The 21630-nt window shown below is 45.7% G+C and overlaps 1 protein-coding gene across 2 annotated transcripts in view; it reads right to left on the bottom strand.

Annotated features, from left to right (window-relative positions):
• IFT43 (intraflagellar transport 43) overlaps positions 1 to 21630 on the bottom strand; it is a 47563-nt gene that overhangs the window by 324 nt on the left and 25609 nt on the right. For both annotated transcript variants that reach the window (XM_063399033.1, XM_063399035.1), the window contains 5 exons: positions 14726 to 14758; positions 14204 to 14250; positions 2592 to 2664; positions 1111 to 1186; positions 704 to 766 (listed from right to left, as the gene is read on the bottom strand). In XM_063399033.1, the coding sequence (XP_063255103.1) occupies positions 704 to 766; positions 1111 to 1186; positions 2592 to 2664; positions 14204 to 14250; positions 14726 to 14758 (292 nt within the window). The remainder of the gene's footprint in view (positions 1 to 703; positions 767 to 1110; positions 1187 to 2591; positions 2665 to 14203; positions 14251 to 14725; positions 14759 to 21630) is intronic.

The raw sequence follows: 21630 nt of genomic DNA, 5'->3' as shown, positions 1-21630 counted from the left end.
AGAGAGAAACCAAAAGGCAACTGCCCTGACCAGGGAAGTCTCAGATTCAGCTGGCTAGAGCAGGAATACTAGCCAGAATGAAATATGAATATCAGCTACAATTGTAAAATGAGGACAAAATTATTAATGTTCTAAAATTCCAAAAAAGACATATTTGTTGATACTTGTTAATATTAGATATTCCCATGCAGGGCGTGGAAAGGAGCCCTTCCACTCTTCTGCACTTCTGCTGAAGTATGTGGAGTTCAAAGCTGCAGAAATCCTTTGTTGCAAGTCCTGAGCTCCTGCCCACCCAGTAGTATCAAGGTTGTTCTGTCCTGCTTTAAAAACCCCATGCCCAAACCCAAAATGCTGTCTGTCTTTGTCCCTCTGTACTTTTCTGTAGAACCACCTGTAGCTCATGGTGGCTACCAAAGGACAAACCACTATTTCTGTAGGGATCTCTGACAGTACTAGGCCTTTCACATTTTCTTGACCAGCTCCTTCATACTGAAGGGGGCCAAGCATAGTGATGCCATAAACTCACACCAAGAAAACACTATCTTTAAAATCACTTGCTGGGGAAATCAAACCTCCAACAGCTTGGACAAGCTCCTCCTCACATCTCTTCTTCACCCCACTGACAAGGCTTCCTTTCCTAGTACAGTCCGAGACACACAAGAAGCTTTTACCTTGTTGGTGTTTCCACAAAACAAAGACTTACCTCTCGTAGTTCATGTTCTGGAGCCAAAACTTTGGTGAGGAGCTTCAAGTCTACCTCCCCATCCTATGAACATAGAGTCACAGTCTTACAGACACTGAGAAAATGAACATTATTATTTCACCAGATACATTTGTTAGACATCGCCCCATTTGGCTCATAAGGGTCACTTTGTCCAGGACAACAGCAAGAACCTCATCTGAGCAACAGATACCATATCCACATTATTTACAGACACAAACAAGCACAAAAGCCGTGCTGCAGAGAGGCACAGCCTTAGAGGAAGACTGCAAGCTCTTTGATGATGATAAGGCTGTGTATTCTGTGCAGCTGAATATCCCTGTGGAGGATGTCATGAGCCCAGAAGGAGAGGGATTCACATTGGCCAGCCCACAGCAACATCCACTTACCAGAGTCTGGAAGGCAGCGTATCTCATCAGATCTTTGTCCAGGTCACGGTAGGTCAGCACTCGGTTCACTTGCACACTGCAGCCAGAAAGGGTCAGAGAACAAGCCTGTGTCAGTGTGGAAGCACATGTGAGGAGAAGGCCAGCATGAACAGAAGTCTGGTGACATCCTGAGCGTCCACATCCCCCATGCAGACTCTTGGGATGGATGTACCCAGACAGAAGGACAGCTCAGTCAGCAAATGAACAGCCATTGACAAATCTATGTACTTGGTTGTGCACATGCATAAAAATAGGATGTGGAACAACCATGGACTGCCTCAGAGAAACCAGGATGCCAAAAAAAGATCCATAGACTAGTTGCAAGGCTAGAAAGAAGACCATCACAAGCATTCAAACAGCCTCAGTGCCTTAGCAAAGGAGCCTTTAAGAGCAACACCATACAAGCTACAGAATGGTGGGGATTTTTGGCTTTTCATGTCTGAGCTGCATCAGAGCTGTAAAATACGACTTCCTAAAATGTAGCCTTCCAAGAAAAACATGGTGTAGGGGAGTGATACACTGTTGTACCACACCTGCATTCACAGGTGATCCAACACTATAGAAAAGACCTCTATTAATTGAATTTGCTTGTGTTTGTCCATGAAAATCACTTGTCTTTTCTACTGCAAGAAAACTATGAATACAGGAGGATCAGATCGCTTTATTAAACAAAGAAAGAGAGAGAAAAAGAAATTAATTCCAGTAAGAGATGCGGTAATTTTAAATGTACTTCTATAAATGGTCAATTATTTTTGTTAACAGCTATATAATTACAATAGCTACGCCACACTTGTGAGAGAGGCATCTCTGGCCAGGAGTAAGATATCCCACCCCTCCAAATAAAGATCAAGAGAAATCCCAGTCTCTGATCTTGGCAAAAGGCCCAATAGAGGAAAAAGACTTTTCTGGTATGTTTTAAGACCAAACTCCAAAAACTTTCATTTCTTAAAACTTTCTGGTCTCTCTTGAGCTGACTCCAAGGCTACTGTGATAGCACCTTCAAACAACAGGATTGTACTTTGCAAATTAACTGTGCACTTGAGTAAGAAGGATCTCCTATGGAGGGCAAAGCAGCCTACCATCATCAAAATTAAAGTGTGTGTGAACATGCATGTGTCTTGGTGGAATTTGGGGTTATGCAGGCAACCTTAAATCAAGGAATTCCCTACTTTTGAGAGTTTGATTTTTCAACATCAAATACATTATTCTAATGTAGGTTTTTTTATAGAAAGAGAAAATGCAGTAATTGCTTTCTCCATGTAACAGAAAACAAGAGTTTTGCACTGTTCAGCTTGGAGCACTACTGTCACAAAACACCGCACTAAATCCTGCTGAACAGCACTGCTGCTGACATCCAAAGAGCATGAGTAAGATGGGTTTAATTTCACTAGCCAGTTTGCACTGCTGATGACAGCCTCAAGAGCACCTGGCAGTGCTCTTACCTGGGGGGAGCTGCCACTTGCATGGCCAGATCTTCCTCCTGGACATCCTCCAAGTCAGGGATCACAGGAATGTCTGCAACAAGAGAAAGCAGCAGCAGTAAGTGGGGAGTGTTGTGCTCTCCTCCTACTGAGGACAAAGGTTCCCTTGCTTCACAGATATGAAGCACCATTTCTTATTAGAGGAAAACACAAAAGGGTAATTTAGCAATAATTAAAAATGTATTGTTCAATATTAAAAAAAAAGGCAATAAAACTTTGAAGTCAGAGGTCACAAGAAATCTTGCAAGAGGAACAGATTAATCCAGATAGGGCTCTATAGGCCATGGACTATGCATCTATGAACACAACCTTGAAGCTGAAAGAAGCCACCTGTACTAAACCTTGCTGCCTGGCTTGCCATCATGAACGGGCAAGAATTTGCCCGTTATGTGTTATCATTTATTCAGACACCAGTCACCTAGAATCTGTTAAAAATGAAACATGGGGCAGGAACTGAGAGAATCCAGATAAAACTACATGTTGAAGGATCTGCTGTTGGGGTGTCAGGCTGTGCAGAGGCCCATGACCTTCCTCAGGAAAGGAGTGCTGGTGTTCTAGCAGATACAAATACTAGAGAACACATGTCTAGTTGTATTGTCATAAACCTTTTCATGATTTCCAGTGTCATCCTGGAATGGCTTCAGGTGACTGGGTATTCCCAGCACAAGAACAATGGTTACTCCAACTAAAAAGGATGCTAGAAACAAAAGAATTGAGGATAGGAGGAAGAATGGAGTGTGTTTTCATTCTGCTAAAGAAGCAAGGCCCTGAAAGCATTGCACAATCTGTCATTTAACAAAGCACTGCAAAAAGTTAGTGGAAAAGGAGAGAGAGAAGGCAAAGTAACTGGAGACACAAAACAAGAACAGAGTACCCCAATACAGAGTTCCTTTAAAGACTCGAGGCTACAAAGGCTCTCCAGAGACCCCGAGCCCTCAAAGCACGGAGGAGCTGTTTTGGCTCAGGGAGAAGGTCGCACTTGCCCAGTGTGCCCGCAGCGCTGGCCCCTTCAGCCGGTCACTGCAACGAGCAGCCTGCTCCCAGCTCTGCCGGCAGATTTGCCCCGTTTTGCAGCCCAGGCTGAGATGAATATTCAGGAGCTGGAGACACATTCCCCGATGGTGCCGGGCTGTGGGCAGGGTGTCCCCGAGAAGCCCCATGTCCGGCCGCCTGTCGGAGCTGCCGGCTCCGAGCCGCGGTCCGTCCCCGCTGCAGGCCCGCCCCGCGGCCCCGCTCGGCGGCCTGCAGGCAGCCCCGGCCCAGCTGCGGCGGGGCACGGGTCAGGCGGGCGCTGGCGGGGGCCGTCCGGAGCTGGCCACACAGTGGGATTTCTCGCTAATTGGTTGCCTGGCGGAAGGCTGAGCGGGACAGGGCTGTCAGGAGCGCGGCCACGGCAAGAGGAGTGACAGCTTGGCCAGCCTCGGCAGAGCTGTGCCCTCCAGCTCCCCAGCCACCCGAGGAGCAGGTGTCTGCGAAGAGTTTCTCCAACTGCAGCAAACTTCCCACAGACATTTAAAGGGAAACTGCAGCAACAGCCCCTGGGCTGCCCCTGAGACGGAGGAAGCAGGTGCAAGGAATGTTGTACCTGTGCATCCATGGGCATTTGGGGCAGATCTCCCACCTCTGCTTGTGAGGACAATACCTGGTAGAAGCTGCTATCCCACTGGCTCTTGCCTGCAGAGGCTCCCAGCTCTTGGCAAAACTTGTAGCAAAATGCACTTACGGGACAAAAGCATCTCCAGGGACAGACAGACTGACATGTGGAGGCAGCTGGTAAAGTCTGCTCTGGGATAATGTGGGAGAAAATCCCTGTATATAAGCAATGAGGATCAAGGAGAGAACAGACTGGTGAGACTGGTCCAAGTCGGGGAATGAAGCTCTGTACAGAGGTGCCCCCTTAAGTCCAGGAAAATGAGCATGGGAATGAGAAACCATTTAACCTCTCCTGAACTAATTTATCCTTTTATGACGAGACTATGAACGTTGCTCAGCAAATACAAGTAAATTAAAAACTACCTGGGAACAGAGCTTTCTTCACCCACAGAGCAGGAGAAGGTCAGATCCTTATGCACTTTTGACAGCAGAAATGTAAAAAGTGTTTACAGGAAACAAAAAACCATTTCTTCACTCCATGCTCATTTTGGCAGCTATTTCAGGAGTCTACTCTTCCAGTTCTCCCTTGTTTTTGTTGATCTCTTTTTACTAGAAAAAGTTGTAAACTTGGGGCCCTGATCAGCGATGTCCTTTCAATTCTGCAGGTTCACAAAGACTCCTGGGTTCTCTAGTGCTGATTTTATCTCATTGCCATTGAATACCATGGAGAGATTTCTAAACCCCTTGCAGAGCATGACCTCCACTCTATATTAGCAAAATTCAGGCAATCACTTAGAAATTATTTCCAAAAGAAATTCAAGGCTCCAGTATTTTATAGACACTTTGAAAATATTTCAGACAGAGGAGCTGGAAAAGCTCTGGGGACCCCTGCCAGCCCCTCCAACAAAGGCCAGTGCATGCTTGTTCTTACTGCAAAGTGCAGATGCCTTGCCCATTTCTAGGCAGAAGCAATACCCTTTAGGACTGTGAGACTGACAGAAAAGAGCACAGAAATGTCTCAGATTTTAAGAAAATACCAAGTCCCTGGGCTAACTGCTATCAGGGGCAAATAATTCCTGAAATATTTTGGTCTTTATTTAACTTGTTACTCATAAGTACCTCTTTCCTTTGCCAATTCCCATGGTGCCACTTCTGCACAATCCCTCTCCCTTCTCTCTGTACAGGTTGCAAAGTGTCTCAGTTCTCATTTATCACCGAGGACCCAACCTTACCCCCACTCATTCTCCAGCCACTTGATTGTTTTTGTTGCTCTTCTTTTTTCTTGTAAGCTCTGGTAACACAGCTAAGATGTGGCACAGTGTCAGCTGCAGAGGGAACAGCACAACACTGGCCATTGTGCTGCAGGAGAGTAAGCATATGCTCTACTATTAATATTTCCACTAGCTGTAGGGAGGCTTTACATATACCACTAGTACATGCAGAAATGTTCACAGGACCATGTCCTCCCAATCTTGCACAGCATCTTTTTCCAACAACAAAGTTGCATGACAAACCCTCACTCTTGTATGCTTTGCTCTGTGACCCACATTTTTGCTCTCCTGTTCAGTGTGGGGGTTCCAGATCATTTTCCATAAACCCGTGTTTCTGGTGCAGAACCTTGACATACTTTACTGGCCAGGCTGTCATGCCCATGTAGACAAACCTCAGAAATGACTGCAGAAAAGAACACACCTTCACAGGTACCAGTTCACTGTAATGTTGTGAACAATGAAGTGAACAAATGGCCTGTGCAAAGATGAGTGAGCACCAAACACTAGATGGCAAATGCAAACTCCCCTCCACCTCTCAGATGGTTGTGAACATGTGAACAAAGAATGAAATCAAAATGTGCGTACTTATATGGAAGTTATGGTAGGGCAGGAGATACTACTACCAAATGTTGGCTAATTGTGAACTTAAGTCACTGTACAAAACTGTTTGTCCCGGAACATCTAAGTCCCAGCATATAATTAAGAATAATATTTTGTTTCAACAGCTGAACTTAGCTAGGTGTTACACAAAAAGAGCTTTGTGACTAAGTTATGGCAAGGCACCAGTGACATAAGACAGAAGTGTGTGACTCTGAGGAGGAGAAGATGGAAGGGAAAGAGTGAAGGCAACCCATGCTACATGCAGACAGTCAAACAATAAGCAGGGAACAGCAGCTTTTCAAATCAAACAGAAAGGAGGGGTTTATGTGTTCATATTAAAGTACATGTACTAACCATCACCTTTTTTACCTCTTAGCAAATAACTTACTGGCAGGCAAAGAAGACAACCACAAAAGCAAGGAGCAGGAGATGGGAGAACCTGTACCAATCTCATACCCAGCTGCTCCTGAAAGCTGATAAATTGCACCTCCCCTCCCAAGCACGGCTGATTTTTGGTTTAGTAGCAACACCTGCTGCCTGGGTGTCTTAAAATCCTGTAAACTCCCAGTAAGACCTGGTCCCTGCCCAAAAGAACTAAGTTGTCTGCTAGATACAAGATGACACATAAATAGGGACAGATAGAATCTCTTCCAGGGACAGACAGAACTTCTTCCAGATCAGGCAATAAATCACTGGCAAAGCTACATCTAGAAACCATGTTCCAATTCAGGCCTGCAGTTAGTCAGTGTGGTTGCTGCTTACTCCCTAAGCTGCTTTAAGAGTACCCTGAGCCCCCATCCTGGCACCCATAAACAAAGAAGACTCCATCTCACATAGTCTGATCCACTTTCCCCAACTGGATCAGTGTTTCAAAGGCAGTTCAGAATGGACACTCTTGTAGTGGGTACTGTGCTGCCCTCCCTGTGCACACACCATATCCAGAGAACACAGAGAGGGTAGTGGCTTCTGGAGCTGGGAGTCTCCTACCACCAAGCAGGTATAAAAATGAAACTAACTTCCTTTTATGTTGCTTACTTATAAAATGTAAAACTGAAATAATTACAATATCTCTGCTGCTGGAAAACTTTGTTTTACTGAATGCTGTTACCTTCTGCATCACGTTTGGGGAATTTTAAACAGGCAAATGGAAGGTCTGATTGAAGATGAAGTTAAGTGAAAGAAATTGGTCTCATTTAGCACATGACAGGATTCATCTGTGTTCCCAAGTCCACTGAGGTAGCATCATGGGCGTTTCATATTCATGAGCTGCTGCGACACTGTGTCCCCTCATTTACAAAGCACCGTGTTCAGCAAATTCTGTCCCTGTGGACACTCTGTGCATTTCATGGTCTTGTCAGAGAGACATCAAACACTTCAGTAACCAAATACCAGAAAATGGCTTTAATTAGCGCATCTCAATGCAATAAATAATTTTTCTCTCTAAGTGGAAAAATAGAGAATTAAAAAAAAAAGGAAGTTAAAAAGTGGAAAGCAACAGGCAAAAAAAAAATCTTCAAAAAACCATAAAGAACAAGGGACACAGACAGCTTCTGCTGAACACACAAACAAGCTTGAAGCCTCTTGGAAGCTTTCTCAGGAGAGCAGCAGGCAAATGGAGAGAATAAAGAACGCTTCTTTGGATGCTTGGACATTTAATTTCATAGGGATGTCTTTCCCTGACTGAAACTGCCCTGCTATAGGCCAACATGGAGCCGTGCACCTGCCTGATCAACCAGCAGGCAGATGAAAACAACAGAGTGAAAAGCAGACAGTACCACAGCTACCAGGGCACTGTCTCAAAAGCTGAGATAAGCAGAAGATAACCTGAGTGTCCCATGTCCCAAAGCTCCCTTCTGAGAAGAGAATGGTAACAGCACAACCTGGCCAAGCTGAAGGGAAAAGTCACCCTGTGAGCAGGTGTCAGAGGAGTCACGGGATCTGGGGAAGGTCATACAGCAGATTCAGTACTGACCCTAGAGCCTTGCATTAAAAGGTTATACATCTGCTTTGCATAATATTGCATCTCAGCTGGGTGGATGATGGGCTGGGGGGTCAGGTGGTCCGAGAGACATTCTACTTGCTTCAGTAGTGTAGGGCCTTCACAGATTGCTTGGTGTGGCATGACTTCTGCACCTGACAGCTTGCAGGGCACAGGCATCAAGCATTTCTGCTGCTTCCCAAGGCTGCTGCTGACATAAAGGCTCTGCCCAGTTCCAGTCATTTCAAGTGTGAGGAGAGGCACAGAACAGCCGTCAGATGAGTTTCTGGGCTCAGTGCAGGGCTTCACAAGCAGTAGTGCATGGCTTGTACTTATGGAAGAAGTAGGAGCAGAACCTGACAACTTTAAAGGTGAGGAATCTCTTAACACATAGGTTTGTTCAGCAGCAGCAGAAGACAGAAGAGACTGGAGGCCAGGCCTGGGACCTGGAGCCCACCATGCTCCTGAGGTTATCATCATTTAGTGTGGTAACACAGCTCCTAATCTTACCAACAGCCCCCTGACAGAGCGCTACACCTGCCCTCCTTTCCAGTAACATGTGTTTTCCTCTTTTCAAAGGCTGTTCCCTGTTCCTTTGCAGTATTCCCCTGCTAAAACATACTCAGAAGGTAGTGGGGCATCAGATGAGAAGGTATGAGGTGTCCTGAGAGGGTCTAGTGAACTCAGAAACACAAAACCCTCTTCAACGCTAGAGATGAGGGACTGCATTAGAGCATTACTGGGGCAGGGAAAGCAGCTTCTCAGGATGCTCCTGTGGAAGTATGTTCAGGAGCAGGCGTGCCTGATTCTATTTCATCCTCTTCATGTTACACTGGAAAAACAAGACAAACTACATTTCTTTTATGCTAAATCCTTAGGTTTTTTATTTTTTCTTATATATATTTATTAAAAAATGCCTCTTTGATCGGCAGCACCCATGACACCTCCACATCCAGCGACTCGTCAGAAGCCTCCCTCCCTCCACACAAGGCCACCGCTGCTGACAGCCAGCTGGGTTTGATCAGAGCCACTCAGAATCGGATTTTCATAAGACAGATGAGGAATCTTACTGCTGCTCTCTCTCATATCAGATGAGAAACTGAGGAGGAGGGGGGATGGGTCCTGAGGGAACGACACTACAATCAAGGGCTTCGCAGCTCTCTCTCTGTCCCTCCACTGCTGCAATTTTCAAAGGAGTTTGCCTCAGGCAGTTTTAAATGATGGTGTCTCAATTCTGTAATCATCTTTCAAGAGCTTTTTCTTAAAGGGTATTTTAGGTAAACCTAGTCCGTCAACTCCATTTATGGACTCAGCAATCACAGACCCAATGTGACTGTGTATCAACCATATAGCAGAATTTAGCAACAGAAGATGCTTCCCCAGACTGTCATTTTCAGCCCTGGACAAGCTCTATGTGCTCCCTTGTAATTAAGGAGCCCACTGCCTCTTGGCCAGTGGTCTGCTGCTTCAAATAGAACTTCAGACAGTCTCTTGGGACACACTCTTTGCTCTCTCCTGCCCACTGTGGCTCTCAAGAGAGAGCTTTCCTCCAGCACCAGAGGCTCTAGATCTCAATGCCCACAGTTATTGGAGGAGTTCAATCTGGCTTGGTCCCACAGTTCAGTGGAAACCATCAGGCTGGGCTGGGTCTGTCCTTCAGTGACCTTGCACAGAGACTCAGAGCAGTACATTGGGTGGGGGAGCAGCAAAGGGGAGAGCTGTGACGTGCTGACACAATGCAGAATCTCAGAGATCCAACAGCCACTGACACTGCCTCAAAACCTTTCTATTCAGCCCATTCATACCACTTCCAAACCAGCATGTCTTTTACTCTGTCTCCATTTCACTGATGCTCAGAACTCTTCATCCATTTAGCTCTTGCCAAATCACTCCAACACTGCCTTCTGAGCCTATGAAGTACCCACTGGCCATATTCCTGACTGTTCCTGCAAATTCTGCCCTCTCTTACCTTCATGCTCAGCCACTGCAGCTGTCCTTGCAGCTCATGGCCTCTGGAATCCATCAGCACTTGGTGTGCTCCGTAGAAACAGCAGCTCATCAAGGAAGAAACTGGCAAAATTGATCAGGAATGATAGAGCCAGCAATAGTAGAGCCTCACTGTGCTCTATTCCCAGCTCTGTTTGGAGCAGTATCATCATTGGTGTATATCTGCATGCAGCTCAAGAAGTGTTGGATATTTTATGGCTGTGAGTTACAGATCTCCCACCTGACAGAAATCACTGCCCAGAAGAACTGGGGACCATGGCATCTTCCCACTTCCCCTCTGCTGTTCAAAGTCTGGACTCTCATTTTGTTCAAATGCAAAGGAGCTGCTGGCACATGCCAGAAGGGTAAGAAGTCCTTCTATAGATTTGACATTGCATAGAGAGGTCTAATCATCAGCTTCGCTTCCTTGAGAAGGCTTCCCAGCAGGCAGGAAGGGGTTTTGCCTTGAGGGCACAGATCTAGTGACTGTCTCCTGGCAGCTTTCCTCACCTGCAGGTCAGGTTCCAGTTGTCTGTGTAGCATAGTCAGGCTTTCATTTCAATCAGCTGTCTCATTCACACACACTATCTGCTTTAAAATAACAAGCTGTTGTTCCTGCAGACAGAAAATCACACATCACATCCCAGTCTTCCAAGAAAAGCCCTTTTCTAGGAGTTATGCATCCCAAGAGTAACAGAGAGAAAGCAGAAAGAGACTTCTGATGATGTCACAATAGTCTGTGTGGGAATACCTGGGAGAGGGATTACAACCTTACAATCTTAGCTAATAAGTTCACATAAAGTGCTGAGGAGAAAAATCCAAGAGCAAAGTAGTAAGGAGAAAGACATCAGGGGGAATACAACACAAGTGCAGAACTGGTGGACAAGAAAGGAAAAACAAAGAAACTTCTAGCCAAAGGACAGATTGCTGAGGTGGGGGAAGAACGTTAGCATTTCTCGTCCTGACAGGAAATAGCCCCATCCAGCTCTGTGCCAGAAAGAGACACACGAGCAGAGTAAAGCCCTCTATACTCTGCTGGAGAAAGGAGCAAAGGGAATATAAAGCCCTTCAACTTCAGCTTGGTTGTCCCATCCTCCCTCCCACCTCATGACAAAGGATAGTCAGCACATGGCAGAAGCTCTTGGCTGCTACAGAAAAGGAAGCAGTGTGCTGCAGATAGCACCTTTTAAATTCCACAGAGTCTCACATCTCCCATCTCATGCAGTTGCCCTGCCCTGCCAGAGCTCAGTCACTGCTGCTCATTTTCCCTGTTGACATGGACAGAAAATTGAGCAATTACCCTCAAACTCCTCTCTCTCAGATTGCACAGATTGCTACATACAAAGCATTAAGCCCCCAATTGCCCCTGGCCAAAAGTGACTTAACTAGGCCTGTCCTTTAGGAATTAAACACTTTTGTGTTGCTTGTGAAGGTTTATTATTCCTCAAGTGTGATGCATTTAATCCTGCTGAAGCAGGTTTCTCACCATGCAGAGGACCTGGTCCCCCATGACAAGGTCCAGTGGGCACATACCCACTAACCGAGGCGTTATCCATTGCTGTGCCTGAGTTCTCATGAGTACCAGCACGTGTTCAGGAGGGTGGGCACCAAGATCACAGTGGGTGCTGTAGGAAATCAACCTAGCTATCAATTAGATCATCCAGAGCCACTTTTGGAGAGACTGCACTTTTTCAAAACTGTCTTCCACCTTCTGGGTTTCCCTGTGCACCTGTAATGAATGGCTGAAACTGCAGATCGTTCTGTGCATGTCCCTGTCTGCTCCATCCACTTACCACCTCCCATACTGTTTCAGTCATTCCACTCAGCCTGAGAAGTGTGTCCGTCCTTCTCTCCCAAACTACCACAGAGGTAAGGAGCCAGATGCTATTTCAGACATAGGCCAGAAACAGTGAAAGAATTCTACTTTTATTTCTGAAACTACAAGGCCTATCAAGCCCAAAAGTCTCCACTTGGCTGTACAAACTTTCCTCTACTCTTCACCTGCCAAAGGGGGTTCTCTATAGCCCCCATACTTTTACACACATTCTCAAATGGACTCCAAACTCAGAGCTTCTGGTTGTCAGTGATGCATAAACGATCACAACTGAGCACATTTCAAATTCACAAGAACACCTTTTTAAGGGCATATAGTTTTGTCCTTCATTCTTCTAGTGAAAAGGTTGGATGGGGGACAAACAATGTTAATGGAATGGTACAGCTCAGCTTTCTAATAGGTTAAAGGAAGGCGATCCAAATGTATTGGTTGACAGCAGCAATCATTACGCAACCGCGCCTGTTCATATTAAGGTGTACAAGCTAAGACATTATGCAGCACAAAATAACCGTGACCCATCCTTGGGGATCCATACACCAGTGTCTTGATTTTTGTATGTTTAGAGTCTGAGCTTTACTATTACAGTTAAGGACACAAGCTCAAGTACAGTTCTGTGCAAAGGGGAGGCTGATACAGCTCAATTTACTGCACAACCACAGCCACTGCATGCTATTCCCTGCCTTCTACTCTAGGCAGTTATTTGTATCTCTCTGCTTATTCAAAAAAGTAATTTTATTCAAGTTCTGGAGTTTGTTTATATGTCACTTTTCTTCACTCCAATTGCTGAGCCCACAGGCAGAATTTCTCTCCCAGAACAGTTTACCTAATCTCCCTGTCAAAATAGGACCACAAGCATGCAATGCACTATTCATTTAGAGATTTTCTATATGCAAATAAGATCCACAACCCAGTATATTTGTACAAGAAACTGCCTGGGTAGGAACCATACTATACCCTTCTTCTAATGCACAGATTTAATCCAAAGCCAAATGCCAGTTTGCAAACAATCCAAATTCAACTGCTAACCACAGTTCAGGCACAGATAAATAAGTGAAGTCTATTAGGATTCAACATGTATTCATACCACACTCTGCATCAATTCTATTCTATATTACCCAAGGTCTTGGAGTTCTGAAAGTCACATGCTACAAACAAACATGTGGCAAGCATTTTTATGCCTGGTTAGCAAAGACAGTCATACTCCAAGTACATGACCAAAGTTCAACAAAAAGGACAGCATGTATGCAACAGTCAGAGCTGTTCAGAACAGACTACCAGCCTCAGTGACATATACTGAAATTTAAGAAGCCCAAGGAACTTCCCAGGGGGAGAATTTAGTCTGTTCTGAAGATGCCAATGCTATAAAGGTGCCACTTCTGGCAGTCATATGTTGCAATGCTTAATCTGTCTGGAAGACCCAAATAAGTCTTCGTTTAATCTCATAAACTATACTGATGCCTGATCCTTTGTGACTTCAGATAACTCCTCTGATGCTTGGTGATATTTTACAGATGTACATTTTTACACACTGTATAAAGTTCTTAGCCCTTGAAAACTGAGATACCTCCTAGAGGCTTTAATGAATTTCTATGCTCCCCACAGCGTGTAGTCTAGTGCTTGTCTTGAAATTCATACTGTGGATTTTTCCTGAGATTTCTCTTGACTCATCCAGACCTAGCAGAGCAGGTAATATATACTATAAAGAAAACTAGTGCTAAGTCAGGAGTCCAGTAGATTTCATAGCAGCCTGTACAGGGAGGGATTACCCACCCAGTGTCTATGTTTAGTTTATGATCTATGATCTTGGGTTAGGGCAAGCAGATTTTTCAAATTAAAAATTTCATGATGACAGAAACCCCAAGCAACAAGGATATTGCTATAAAAGATAACAGATACTTTAAGCAGAACCTACTATCACCTAAACCAGGGGAGAGCAGGGACTTCTTTCCCCACTCTTAACCTTTTATAGTGCTTTTAGCTCTCATTTTGCCCAGTCCACTATTCTCCATGGAGGTAATTGCAGAGAAAAGTGTATCCTTGCCACTTTCCTGCTTTCCAAGGATCCTCTGTAATTCTGTGTTCTTGAAGAGGTAGAGTTAGACTACAAGTTTATTTCCTCATCCTCCCTCTCCCTCTCCTTTACCCTTTCTCCCTCATTCATCTGGGGAGACCTAAGAAGCTCCTACATTTTTTTACCCCCAGAGTGGTTGAATTCCTTGCAATTTCTTACAAGATGCCTCTGCTCACTTTACTGGAGAGCCCCTAGACATGCATGAAAGCATTTCTTGCAGTCAAGTAGGTGATACCTTACCTCCTCCATCATCTGATGCCTCCGGGCTCTGCTGTCTGAGACGATGGCTGCAGCAAAGCACAAGAAAGAATTTCAGTTCCAAGCCCAGAAAAACATCTTGTTGTGCCCCATTTCTCCCCACAAACTTCAAAGCCCGTCAAGGAGAGAGTTTCCAAGTATGCTTAGCCCACAGACTGATCTTCCATACCCCTCATTGCTGGGCTCAGCAGAAATCTCAGCTTAAGCAAGATGTACCTAAGACAAACCCCTAGGCTGCAGACAGTAGGGCATGGGGTGGGGCTGGGAGGAAAGCAGTGGCTTTCTAATTTTCTTTCTTTCTGTTTTATGGGAGTGACAGAGCCATCATCTACTCCATATCCCAGGAACTACAGAATGAGCAGACCTGCTCCATCGCAGGACACATGATACGAATTCCTGACAGGCTTGGCATCCTTCCCAACTTTCAGATCTTGGTGTACTGGCCAAATGATAAGATCAGATGTAAAAGTTGTGAAAGAAGTCTCAGCAACAATGGGAACTTACTCTTCTACTTCTTCTGCATGCTTTCTTCCTGACCTGCAAGACAAGGAAGGATTATATTTAGATAAGACTAGAGAAAATTAAAAACTTCACCTTTCCCCATATGATTGTTATTGTGCAAAACAGTTCCTGCATCAGGTCTGGTGTAACACATCACACCTGAAAGAGTTCTGAGTGACCATTAAGCCAGTGTATCAAGAAGTCCCTGAGCACAAGAGACTGAAACAAAACCACTTGGGTCCCAAAAGACAGCCGTGCCCAGATATGGCAAGAACCATACTCTCTGCTTCTTTAGTTTCTCAGATACTTTTTATCCCCTTTGCCATCAGCTGCAGGAAAGGCTGGCATACCTGAGTAGAGAGGTTGGCGCATTAAGGAGAGAAGAAGGTGCTATACTTCATCTACCTACTCCTGAGAGATCAACAGTTTCCTCCCCATGGTTGTGCACAGAGACTTTCTGGTTGCCTTTCAGGTTCGGAGTCCCACCTGAGCTGGCCAAGCTCAGGTCAGACATGCAGTCACTGCAGAAAGTCAGGGTTGATCTGGGTGAGTTAACAGGAGTTCATACTAATAACATGGCGGGGAGGCACTGGCAAATGGCAGCTCCCTTGCTCTCCACCCCAGCAAGCCCAGAAGTAATTCAGTCCCGATTAGGGACGCTTGTTCAATATTCAAAATGTAAAACATGGAGATTGCTGAACCAGCACTTTGAAAAGTTAATTAAATGCCAGGTTTCTTTTTAGCAGATACTCCATCACTCGCTGATTGCTTTGGCCATTTTGCAGAGTGAAGTTTCACGTCTATGTGTTGGGAATAAATATTCTCCCCTCCCCTGAAGTCAGGGCGCCATGACAAAGAATACATGGGGCTCTCCACTATCACATGCACTGTCCCAGGACACATCAAGATGTAAGAAAAGTTGCTTCACTGCCTTGTACTGCTCTTTTCAAAGCACTTCGTGACATAGCACAGGCCTCTCCTCATCTGCTCTCTGTTGTAGCAAGCCAAGTCTTCATCTATCTCTCCTGTGAATAATCTATTCTTCTAAGAGCAAGGAGTAAGGCAGAGAGGATGTCTAGCTATACGGAGAAGAGGTATAAGGAGAAGAAAGTCCTTTGTCTCTACTGCTCTCTCTGGAGCTTGCAGTCAGTGAGAAGCTAAAGATTACACTGAATCAGTGATCTGAGCCCAACAATATTAACTGCTGTAATCAGAACTGCAGCCGGGTGGTGACATCTGCACCTGGGCTTTCAGCTATATCTGCACCCTCTGTTCAAAGGCAGAAACACAACCTAACTGGGGAAAGAGCTCTTTCAGTGAGGATGAAGTGTCCAGCTCCATCCTTCTTACCAGTGGTAGTACAAAGCACTTTTGTGAACCTCCTGATACTATGGAGAAAGAAGTAGATGGCTGCAGAGAGCCCTCCACCAGCACTCAATGGCATTTAGACTCTGAGAAGATAGAGGCAGAAAAATTATGCAAGATTTCTCCTATTTTATTCCTCCTTTATGCCTTCACAGAACTGGTTCCCACATAGGCTTGCCCTCTCCAAGCTGAAACATCCCAAATTATGGCACTGCACAGCCATGCACAGTGAGATGATTTCCTGGGGGTTCGATTTAACATCTTCTCGGCTTGATCCCATTACTCTTGATGATTGTCCAACCCCAAGTAACACTCTCTTTCTCAGTACTCACAACACTCCTTACATTTTTGGTCCTGTTTCTAGGCAGGAATGAAACATTCCACATGTTCATACTTCCCAGGAGAAAAGGTCACTACTACTATCCCTGTAAGCAATTTCTGTTTCTTTTTTCCTAAGCTCCCTGTTGTGACTGATAGCCAGGTGGCCCACAGGGAAGGCAGTCATGTTAGTCCTAGAGGCAGAGACTCCTTTGCTTATGTTCTGAGACTTAAACTTTCTCAACTTCTCTGTTGTTAGGAAAGGTCTTATTCAGGACAATGATAGCAACAAGCAAATACCTCATTATGAAACAGCTGCACTAAAAATTGAGAAAAATAGTAACTTGGGGAACAAACTCATCAGCAGGGAGAAGGGGAATAGTACTGTCCCCTTGAATGCCAGAGCCCAGGTGTTAGAACTCTCCCGTCAAACAAGACCATTCCATCCTCTTCCCAAGGCAAGTTACAGCCCCATGCTCAGTGCCTCCAGGAGAATACCTTGGTCCCTGTGCCACAGGTCCCAACGGTGGCACTGAGTGAGACAGGTCTCTCATGCTGACAGTACTGTGGTTTATACAGAGCATTTATATACTAACAGCACTGGAGCAGGAGCTAGAAATGGCTGATTTTCTGTTTAGGAGAGACATCTGCTTCCAGTCTCCTGTACTAGATATGCTTGTTAATATATGATTTGGTACAGCATTATTTGATGGAACTAGCATTTCAAGTCAGCTGATGAGCTCACATGTAGAAAACCATCTCAAAAATATAGTATGAAGCTTCTGTAGCACAGGAAAGAATTGTATGTTTTACACTCTCTGTGGCCTTAATGATGAAGCAAAGAAGATACCAGGCAACCTACTGACTCCTCTTTTTTTTATATATATAAGGCTTCCTTTAATTTTGTGTGGTGCCAAATTACTTTTTGAGTTCTTGTTTCAGATCGGGGAAAAAAAATCAGAAAACATTTTTGGTTTAACTAGTCTCTTGCTTTTTTGGCAAAACTGCAGTACCTAAATCTACGTAACAAAGTTACTCTGAGAGGAAGACAAGCTTTGTCTTGTGTCTTAGGGTTAAAAACCTTCAAGGCAGCAAGAGAAATCATTAACAGATCTTCAAAAGGTGCCCCATCTACAATTCTGTCCATTCCATAAACTTAGCTGAGGGCTGAGATCTACCTGGAGATGGTATTCCTGCAGAACCAATCAACTGCTTGTTTCTTTGTTCTCCAAGTACTATGGGAAGCCTCACAGGATTTCCTCATGATGCTATCACATTGCTTTAAGGATTGTGGAGTACTCCTTCTTAAGAATAGTCTCGTCTTACCAATGCCAATTGCCACACTTTGAGACCAACATTTCCTCCTTCAAGAATATCAGGTCTGGGTAAACAGCACCCTCTTTCTTCATTCATCTCATGAGCTTTCTACTGAGTGAAAGCAGATGTGGAACAAACCCGACTGAACTCAAGCCAGCATACACAACTTTCCTACTCTTTTCTCATATCCTCAACAACATGAAGTGCACTACTCTGCTTTGTCTGCTGCAGCAGTAGGCACAGCCCAGGGAGGGCAGCAACAAGGACCTACAAAATGAGCAACTGAATATGACTACAGCTACAGTCACTCAAGTAAGGATAAACAAAACAATACAATCCCAGGAGCAGTGCTCAGAAATACATTCAGTCTGCTGTATTATACACCAGCCACTCCCCATTTTTGTGAGACAGGGATGCATCTGTTTTTTCCACTTATGCTCCCAAGTCCATTGGATCTGGAGGGGCAAAGAACATGGACTCACTTCATCACCTGGACAGTGAGACCAGTGCTTTAAACTCCCTTTCCCTGAAAGGCCGTTAGCACTCCCAAATACAACCATAATCCCAGAATATTCCCTCTGGCTTTGGACAGCTGCGTACCCCCTTTCTATTTGAGGGTATTGAATAGCTGTGAAACTGGGTGAAAGACCCTGGCAGTCCTTGTGTAGCCCCATGGTATATAATTCCTAGTACAGAATACCCATGTCTCTCCTAGCTCTGCCCTGGGGCAGAGAACATAGATCCGATCTCTCTCTCGAGTGTTGTCTTTGCTCAGTTCTGCCCAGGAGGAATCCTTCGTCCACGTTAATGAGAACGGGTTAAACCTCAAACCTGAGACTTTACTCCCACACAGCCCCCTGATGTACAGCTGAGCTGCCTGCAACTTCTGTGCTGAAGGGTGAAAGGCAGTTCCGATGTAGACATCATCTCTGCTAAACTGTTTCTTTCTCATTTAATGGACTACCACGGAGATCTAAATGGAGATAAAGTGGCAGGGCTCAGAGAACAGCCAGGATGCTATCTTTATGCAGCATGACAATGTACAGTGGTTAATTAGACACCGTTAACCTATTTTAGCAGAGGACATAACTGGGATGAATGGGGAAAAATGTCCTTGAAATCTTTTAATGCCCACAGCTCATGAGAGCTCCAGACGCACTCGAATCCTGCACCGCGCCACAGCCAGGCTCCCAGGGGTTCACTGTGCAGGACCGGAGGTTCTCTCGTGCGGCCCGGGGAGGTGTGAGGGCGGGCAGGACAGCTAAGGAGAACGGAAGAAATTACCGAAGCTTGCTAAAACGCATTCGGAGGCGGCGGGACGGGAGTGCCCAGCACGGCGCGGAGGAGAGAGCGCTGGGAGCGCGGGCAGCCCTCTCTCCGGCCCGGCCCAGCTGTGCCCGCCCCGCTCCGCCCGAGGCCGGGGCCGCTCCGGGCCGCGCTGCCCGCGCCGCGCCTCAGCCGCGCCATGGCCGGGCCGCGGCCGCCCCCTGGCGGCAGCAGCGCGGGGCTGCGAACCCGGGCGGCCTGCGACCGCCGCGGGCTGGCCCGGCACCGCCGCCCCGTCCCCACCGAGGGCTGCTCTCGTTCTGCGGGGCTGCGCGGGAGAAATTCATCTGCCCGTCTGTGTGTCGGCGTATCTCCTGGCATGCCTCAACCACTTCTACGAATCACGTGGAACCGGAAAGCCGCTCCAAGCATCCCTCTGGGTAAAATAATGAAACGGGGGAAAAGGAGAAGGTCGTGATGTTCAAAGATGCATTTTGTTTGGAGACGGCAGGGCGATCAGAGGGCGGGCAGAGACAGGCTGGGTGCGCAGGAAACAAGTCAGCAGCCGGCGCTCTGCCTCAGTGCTTCCATCCAAACCATGCCCCATCCCAACACTAAGGCTTGGCTCAGCCCACAGGGGAGGCACGAAGCTTTTTGCCTCTCGGGCAAAAACTGTAATTCAGGTCTAGGCCTGAGAGAGGAGGGGAAAAATATTACAAAGCCGTTGTACCCTCTTGCACAAGTGTTCCTTAAGTGCCCATCACCACAGCGAGTGGGCGGTGAGTTAGGAGTTGCAGCTTGTTGGATAGCCTAAGGCACAACTAAGTTACACATCCAATATGACACACAAGTGCTAACTGATAGTTCTCCGGGCTCTCCAAGTGTGGGTCTCAGTCACTGCTTGGTTGCTGTGGCACAGGAGACACATTCACCAAGGCTGCCTGTAAATTAGAACTACTACCCGTGCTGGAAAGCACCACAAGGTGCCTTCTCAGCCATGCCATTGCACCTTCCCTGATCTGTTGTTTTAAGTGTCCACCCTCTCTTTCTGGTCTGTGGCAGCCTGGAAAAGCCAAGTTTTCCTTTACAAAATTAAGGAGTTTAGTCTTCACATCTCCTACAATCGAGGCAAGTTTTGCCATTGATTTCAGTATGCTGTGAGCCTTTATTTTCGTCGTAGGATGTCTCCTCACAGCCCTCCACTTCCTAGCCCTGGAATGCATAGCTGTCTGTATCACTGCAATGGGGTTTTGGGCAGACACACATTTTTTACGCTGTAATGGCCCTACCATCCCCTTTCTGGCCTCTCACAAGCTGCCTGTGCTGGTTGGACTGCATGCAGAGCACACTGCCCCAGAGCATGGCTCTGGAAGAGGATGGATACAGCAATGAGCAGGCATGCTCTGTGAGATGGGATCTGACAGACACTGCTGCTAGCCCGCTCCAGCTGAAATGGACTTGAGAGGCACTTAATCTCCAGCTGAAGTGCTTTTGTTTCTCCTCATGTCCTGATATGTGGGCTTACTTAACAGAGACAACAAAGGAGGAAAGCTCTGGCAAGCAGGATTTTAGGAACTGGCACAAAAGAACAAGCCGACAGAGGATCACTGAACCTCAGCCTACTCACTGCATCATCCCCGAAGCAGATGTTCCCAGGGTTCCCCCTCTCACTCACTGGTGGAGAGCTGACCGGCAGAGCTGTTCAGAGCTCCCACTGAGCAACAGTAAAAACAACAACACTCAATACAAATTCCTGCTGTGTGGGAAAACAGAAAGCAGTGCTGCCGTTTCTAGAGGTATCCACCACATATCTTTGGTCCCTGAGAACAGAGGCTTCTATCCAAGTGATCACGTTCTTGGCCTCCAGTAAGCACAAAGCCCAACTCTCACAAAAAAAAAAAAAAAAAGACTCCTGAGGTTACAGGAGCATTTCATCTTCCATTTAAAGAAAAAAAAGCAAACTTCTGGATCCTCATGGTTACAGGAAAGAACTGACTGCTAAAGGACACAGAGAATGTATTTAAGGTTGTTTGGGTCTTTTTTCAAATCTCACAATAGAGAACAACCCCATGATTACAAGGTTCAAAGACATTTCACTTGTGACTGGCCTCACTGAAAACATTTATATGAAAAATATTAGAAATAATTAGGTGTTTATTACTGAATGGTATCTTGTTCTGTCATCTGAGAGCAACAACTTCTGAACTATGATATTTTAAGAACTTGGATTAAGAATTTGAGAATAATAGAGGGGTTTTATAAGGAAGGGGGCTGGGGGAGGGGGAAATAGGGCCAAGCAAGTAGATCAAGTCATCTCAGGTCCCTTTCAACAGGTAAACTGCTTTAACTAGACTTCACAGCCGATATACAGGTGACCTACAATGGCCAGACAAGCTTTTAGCCTTGCCTGTGACAGATACAAAAGAATTGAATGTTGCATGTGTTCTTCAAGAAGGCTTTGCTGTTTTAAAATAGAAATGTTTGGGACAGCAATAATAGCATCCCCTAAATTTGCTGAGAAATTTCTTGGAGATGCAGAGAAATAAGGAAGGAATATGCTTTGTCCTCAATCAGAAAAAAAATAGTCAAAGAGACTTCACCCTGAGAATACTCTGCCACTTCAGCAGCTTACATGGACTATT

The sequence above is a fragment of the Prinia subflava genome, chromosome 5, assembly GCF_021018805.1.
Source record: "Prinia subflava isolate CZ2003 ecotype Zambia chromosome 5, Cam_Psub_1.2, whole genome shotgun sequence".
In the NCBI taxonomy this organism is placed as follows: Eukaryota; Metazoa; Chordata; class Aves; order Passeriformes; family Cisticolidae; genus Prinia; species Prinia subflava.
This window is presented reverse-complemented; position numbering and strand designations above follow the sequence as displayed.